The sequence below is a fragment of the Myotis myotis genome, unplaced genomic scaffold, assembly GCF_014108235.1.
Source record: "Myotis myotis isolate mMyoMyo1 unplaced genomic scaffold, mMyoMyo1.p scaffold_m19_p_3, whole genome shotgun sequence".
Lineage (NCBI taxonomy): Eukaryota > Metazoa > Chordata > Mammalia > Chiroptera > Vespertilionidae > Myotis > Myotis myotis.
Window position 1 is genome coordinate 141,131,300 of NW_023416335.1, and position 7,096 is coordinate 141,138,395.

Below are 7,096 nucleotides of genomic sequence, written 5' to 3' on the forward strand. Positions count from 1 at the left end.
TGTAAACTTTGTCACCATTCCATTGAAAAAGTTGGCCTTGTAAAATACAACCCTCATGTAGTAGTATTCACGCTTTTGTGCCTTTAAGAAAATACTTTTACTCATTTTGTGTTACAGAACTATATAATATGATTCAAAGTGTTTATAGGCTTACGTGTCATAAAGGGTCATTTCTCTTTGTCACCTTATTTCCTTTTATATAGCTAAGTATATTTCAATGGTAATGCTGTACTTTTATAAGGGTTTGTCTATTTACCTATTTCAAATATATTCACTCTCAGACATCATTGAAGTAGACTTGTGAGATTATTCTGAGTATTGTAAACGGTGCCTTTCTGATGGAATTCACACTGTTTTGGGTGTCAACTTGTGCCATAAATACACAAAATTCTGTGAAAGGCAGTTTTAACTTTTTGAAGAATATCTTAGTCAAATATTTAAGAAAATAAATGTATAAAATTCCATTTTCCTAGTGTTGAGCATTTCTAGTGAGCAGTGAATATATTTTGGGGATTTGTTTGACATAAGTTGATAATGACATTGCTGTTGAGCCATATATGATGCTCTAGATTATTTTGAATTATGTTAAATGTACAGAACTAAAATATTAAAATTAGCATTTATACCAAATTCTCCAATTTGAACCGATGGTGGGGGGGACCCCACACAAATCACTAAGTTTACATTTCAACGTCTGATTACATGGAAAAAGAAATTCTTTAAAAATATATAATCTGCCGCTATTATGTAATTTGGTTTCGTTTTGTTTACCTATAGTGTGAATTTAGTATATTTAATTTACTTTTTGTTACTCTTAATATAGCTTGTTTTGTTACAGTTTTTATTTGAAGACAGACTATTAAAATTGTATAGGACCAGTATCTCCTTAATATGATTCACATAGTTAGAAGAGCCACAAGAACCCTATGACAAAATGAATGTGAATATACTTTCTAAAAAATTTAGAAAATTTTATCTTTCTGCATTTATCATGTAAAATTATTTTAGTATTATAATATTGAAATTTATTTAAAGAAAAATGCCACAAGACATTTGAACTGATGAGCCACAGAATGTCAGTTGAAAATTTTTTCACTTTTTAGCATGCTAAATATACATCTAAGTTAAATATTCTGGTTGATGGCCACTTATAAATTCACACTACCACTGGTCAGTTTGTATAACAGAATAAAAGTATGTTATCTGCAGTGTAAGTACAGCACAATGTCAAATTCTTTTCCTTGAGGTGCATCGTAAATGTACAGATAGTCATAGGCTACTGTTTTGTAATGTATTACATTTCTAATCTATTATTCCTAACCTATTATGTGTGCAGAGACAAAGAATTGAATTTTTCTAATGATCTGTAAAATCATGCTAACTTCTACAAGTAGGCATTCTAAATAAAATTTTATAAAAGCAAATCGTGATCAAATGACTTTGAATATAACACATTAAATTACTAGTCCTCATTTTTTAATTAAAAATTTTAATGGGTGTAGTTGTGAAGGATGGTGCAGAGTTTGGAAGGGGTTTAACAGAATCCCTAATGCTTGCTTTATTTGGTACTTTATATTCATTTCTCTTTGAGCACTCATAATAACCTTAAGGTAAGTGGAAGTTAACCCGATTTTATAGAGGAAGACTCTGAGGCTCAGAGAAGTTAAATGATTCCAAAGCTTCATAGAGTAAGGGTGATGATAACAAGCACAAGTTTGGATCCAAGTCTAACTGCAGCATCCATTGCTTTTTCACTGCACTTAAAGAGAACTCTGCACCACTTTTAAGTGTTTGGAATAATCCTCTGCTCTAATCTTTATTGAGTAATGTAACCCCTTTGTGATGGGTAGAACCAGAAAAAAAACAACACAACTTACTATTAAAGAAGCATACACACAAAACCCATATGAAAAAGGTTTTCCCTCTTAAATCACTTTTATGTCTATAATGATATCAGATAAGTTCCAAGAAATGACTCTTCTCTGGTTTTCCTCATCCTCTTGCCCTCCCCTTCTCGCTCTCTCCTCAGGGTCCAGTGGCTTCTGGCTAATAGTCAGTTGGTTCTGTCTTGTTAATTGGGGGAAGAGAGGGAAGGGCTTGTAGCTTTTGGAACACAGGAGTAAGGGGCAAGGAAAACAGCCCCTCACTGTTCGACCTCAATGAAAAAAATCTACAAGATGCTTTTCTTACTAATAATTGGCCACACTCTGGGATGTCCTGTGTTATGCTATTACCCTAATCGATTTTTCTGCACCTTACAGAATATCCCTTTCTTGTAGAGATAGTAAGCCCATACAGGTGACATGTCACAGCAACTTGGTGGGTGAGCTCGTGGGTATAGACTGTTGAGTGCCTAAAATACGCTGGCACCATGCAAAAAGGCACTCTGAAAACAGTCACCCTCCTCAAAACCTTGAGATTTTTCATATACATCCTATTCTCTCCATTTGTAAATCTAAGAGATTTGGGAGGCAGAAATACTTGCTGGCAGATAAATGGCAGAGCAAATCCCAGATCTAAACCTTAAGCCCATGCTCTTGACCACTTCATCTTTGAGTGTCTTAATACGTAAAACAGTACGTTCCTCTGCCTAACACTATGTTTTCCTTTCCTGCCGCTGGACTGTACCCAGTAATGTTCGAGCACTGTGTGTGTAAAGCATCCCACTGACCACTAACCAGTGTGGCCAAGTATTCACGTCACCTCTGCTCACGTTCAACAAAATTACGGTGGCGGGCATGTCAGTGATGCCCGAGTCCAGGAAGTGCGGGAAGGAGCCCTGCGCAGAGCAGAGAGCCTGCAGCTGTGACCCTGCCCAGCCCCGCCCTCTATCCTGCAACCCCAAATCGCTTTCGTGAACCGAAAGAGAGCGCTGGCAGATGTGGGTCCAGAGCAGAGGTTTTGCTGCGAAACCACGAGGAGCTTGGAACCAGCCGAGCCGGCCCCGCCGGTCCGCCCCCTCCCTCCCAGGGGCTCCACTGCCGCGCCGACGGCGGGGCAAGGGCGCGGGGAGACGGGCGGCGGCGGGAACCGGGGAGGGGGGTTCACCCACCCAGCGCCCTGGGGGAGGGGGAGGGATCACGGGTTCGGGGCTGGGCAGCCCCGGGAAGGCCACACGCTTCCTGATCATCGCGGGCTACTGGACCGCCGCGCAGCCCGTCTGATGAGTGGGCGCAGGGGCCGTCTCCTCGCCCCGCTTTCCGGCGTCCTCCCCGCCCTTTCCGCTTCCTGCCGCGCCGCGCCGCGCCCCGCCCCCTCCAGGCTGCCCGGGGCGTCTGCCAACAGCCCGACCACGACCCGCAGGGCTATGGCTGCCGGAGGGCCGGTGCAGGCGGCGTTGCAGGTCGCGCAGGCGCTGGAAACCATCCTGAGCGGCTGCGTGGGGCCCGAGGGCCGGCAGGTCCTGTGCACCAAGCCCACCGGCGAGGTGCTGCTCAGCCGGGACGGAGGCCGCCTCTTGGCGGCGCTTCACCTAGAGCATCCCCTGGCCAGGTACCCGCGTCCCCCGTCCGCCCGGAGCGCCCTCTGAGCGGTCGCCCAGGCCGCCCGCAGGCGCTCCGTGCCCCTGCGGCTGTGCTGCTGGGAAAAGCTGCCTTTGGGTGAGGCCGTGTGAGCGCAGGGCTGGAGCGCTGCCCCGGCGAACACCGCGCTGACACCAGATCTCACCAGCTCCTAATGTTTCTCACTCCCGCCCGCCGCAGCCGACCCCAGGCGCTAGGACTCCCAGTAACTTGGAGAAGGAAAAACTAAACCTAAGGGCATAGCAGAGGGACAGCATCCTCATTTTATGCCGACAGCTGTGAAAACGTGGTTTCAATTTGGTCTAGATGTAGGAAGGCAGCCACTGAAAATCTGAGTTGCTTTATTTCTTTTTTTGTGCAGGGTGATGGTGGCGTGCGTTTCCAGCCATCTAAGAAAAACAGGAGACGGTGCTAAGACATTCATTATCTTTCTTTGCCATTTGCTCAGAGGACTTCACGCAGCCACAGACAAAGAAAAAGATTCTTTGATTTCCAAACATAGTCACACTCAGGGAAGGCATTGGAAAACTTGTTGTAGGTGGAAATTTATTTCCCAAGCTCTTCTAAGGTTTCAGACACAAGTATTAGACCGTGTTGTGGACCAGTGTTTGAGTAGACACTTTCTGTCCATCTTTTCTTCCTCCACTAAAGGGAGGAGGCTGTGTAGGAGCTCTTTCCAGTTGCTCTTAGAAGCATACTTTGGTGGAAGAGTGGGAAGAAATAATCACAGCTTTATTTCACAGTTGATGTGCGACTACTTTTTCCAGTGTATGGCTTGTGAAAGTGGGTGTGAAGAGGTATCTGAGTTAGTGGATGACTGCTTCGTAGAGCTGAACATTGGTGTCACTGGCCTTCCTGTTTCAGATTCCAGGATCCTGGCTGGGCTTGTGCTTCACAGAGACTTTTCTGTGTACTGTCCAGCAGATGGTGACATAAGAATAGCGTTCGTAACGGAAACCATTCAGCCTCTCTTTTCATCCTCTGGATCAGAGTTCATTCTGAATTCAGAGGCACAGTTTCAGACCTCTCAATTTTGGATTATGGAAAGGACAAAAGCAATCATGAAAAGCTTACAGAGTCAAAATGTAAAATTGCTCCTATCTAGTGTGAAACAACCAGACTTAGTTATTTATTATGCAGGGCTGAATGGCATATCAGTGGTGGAATGTTTATCATCGGAAGAAATGTCTCTTATTCAGAGGATCATTGGTCTTTCTCCCTTTGTACTACCACAAGCCTCTTCGCAGTATGAAATCTCCAGCGCTGCTTTGGTGAAATTCTGTAAGCCCCTTATCCTTAGATCCAAAAGGTATGTTCATCTTGGCTTGATTAGCACATGTTCATTTATACCACACTGTATGGTTCTTTGTGCACCAGTGCAGGGTCTTGTTGAACAGCATGAGGGCGCTTTACATGGAGCGTTTAAAATGCTTCGGCAGTTATTTAAAGACCTTGATCTGAGTTACACGACACAAACCAGTGGCCAAAATTATACATCAAGCCCTCTTATTTATAAGAATAGGGAAAGTAATCAGTTACCAGAAATTGTTAGTGGCTCAATACAAAGGCCACCTCAGGGCACAGTTGAAAAGAACGAAGGTGAACTGGCAAAAACTCACACATATTTAAAAGTACATTCAAATTTGGTAGTTCCAAGTGTAGGATCAGAAACATGTATTTCTTGTTCAACACCAAAAGTGATACCAGCAGATACACACCAGACAGATGAAACACGGAGATGTTTATCTGCGAACAAAACCAGGATAATTGATGACCGTGATTCGTTTATTGAGAGTGATCCTACTACTGAGTCGACAGCAGAAAACACTAGAGTAGAAGCTTCTTATGAAAATTTATCGATCACGAAAATGGCTGGAAAGGGAAGTATGTTACCAGTGAGGTGTAAGCCACTGGAGATGGGTGCTTCCCAGAGCTACTCTTTCTCATCTATACCAGCAGGTTGTGTTTTGCCAGTGGGTGGTAATTTTGAGATCTTGTTACATTACTACCTTCTCAACTATGTCAAAAAATGCCAGCAATCTGAAGCAGCCATGGTTGGGATGATAATAGCTAATGCACTTTTAGGCATTCCCAGAATCCTGTATAAATCTAGGAAAGGAAATCGGAGCTTTCCACAAGTATATGTGAGAGCTCTCCATGTACTGCAAACCAACCAACCCATGGGAAGCAGTCAGACAGGTTTGGAATCAGTATCTGGTAAATACCAGTTACTAACTTCAGTTCTTCACTGTTTGGCAAAAATTTTAACCATTGATTTGGTAATCAGTATTAAGAGACAGCCTCAGGAAATTTATGACCAAGAGTCAGAAGAAGAGCTATGAAGTTGGAAAGTATTAAACAACAGTTATAATCCAACTCAAGCCATAAAGCAAAGCAGGCATATGACTATTAATTCTCAAGTCAGTTCAGTCTAGGTAGGAAAACAGCATAATTTAAAAAGTCTTTCGAGGAAGTGCACTAAGAGGCCAGCAGACATTCAGACACAAATATTAGATTGTTATGGAACAATTCTGAGGATAAAGCCTCCTGGCTGAGGGAAGCTAAGACCTGACTAAGTGTGTTCCTCCCCCACACAGACACCTCTCAATGTCCATGTGTTTCAGCTCTGTGTCAGTCTGTGTGTTTAGGGGAGGGATTTTCATTAGAGCGCCTTTTCACTCTCCATCTCTGTTCCCTCGCCTGTCTGTATTTAGTTCATAGAATCATTTAATCTCAGATTTGGATGAGGTCTTCAAATGCCATCCTATTTTAATTGTTTACAATATGTTATTTACTTCATTTAAAATAATTACTCATGAGTACAAAATCTCTATTCCTTTCTCAAAAAACATAAATCAAATTGGTTTGTACTTTCATATGGTCCCTTGTCTATTTCCATTGCATTGGAAAGCCTGGAGAGTGTCTGACCCTCCATACGCCATTGAAGATATGCTACTCAGAATAGTACTTTGTGAACTTATTTCCATTTTTGTAGTTAAAAGTTAATTCCAGAAAGGACATGAATTCATACTTTAACTTTTTCCTGGCCCCTAAGAGCTTGTAAAAATAATTAATGGTTTTGCTGGTTTTTTCTTGTACTTGGTGGATGGCCAGACTTTACTAGTAGCAAATAATTTAAGAATTACTTATTTCCCATGTGAATTTTAAATGTTTTTATTTTATTTGAAAGGTTTATAAATACAAGTAATGTGCATCTACCCTTGAATAAGACAGTGTCTTCTACTTTTAGTTCTCTGTAACACCCACGACAATGCTGTTTATACCAAGTACTCAGAAGTGTTTGTTGAATAAAATTGTTATCTTTAATCTGTTCTCCTAAGTACATATTTCCAATGTAGTAATTCAACAAATTCTTGATGAGGCTTACAATATGCCGGTGCTGAATAGCCCCCGGCAAACAAATACTGTAGATATGGTTCCTGCCTTCACTCACCTTTCCTCAACGGTGAATGGGTAGATAGTGACACTATTTGGGTTGGGATTAAATTTAGGAAAACTGACTTTTAAAAATTTAATTACAGTTAAACTTGAAAAAGTGGAGACTAATAATGTAT

At 42.1% G+C, this 7,096-nt stretch overlaps 1 protein-coding gene across 1 annotated transcript; it reads left to right on the forward strand.

Annotated features, from left to right (window-relative positions):
- The first annotated feature begins 3,263 nt into the window (after positions 1-3,263).
- BBS10 (Bardet-Biedl syndrome 10) lies at positions 3,264-6,848 on the forward strand. The gene is made up of 2 exons (XM_036301454.1): positions 3,264-3,492; positions 3,883-6,848. Exons 1-2 carry the CDS (start codon positions 3,308-3,310, stop codon positions 5,861-5,863), a joined length of 2,166 nt encoding a protein of 721 aa, XP_036157347.1. The 5' UTR covers positions 3,264-3,307; the 3' UTR covers positions 5,864-6,848.
- Positions 6,849-7,096: the final 248 nt, after the last annotated feature.

What these genes read in the sequence shown, in the direction of transcription:
- BBS10 (XM_036301454.1), top strand. Translation starts at nt 3,308, where the DNA reads ATGGCTGCCGGAGGGCCGGTGCAGGCGGCGTTGCAGGTCGCGCAGGCG. An exon ending in CTAGAGCATCCCCTGGCCAG is followed by an intron (nt 3,493 to 3,882) that starts GTACCCGCGTCC and finishes TTTTTTGTGCAG; the next exon opens with GGTGATGGTGGCGTGCGTTT.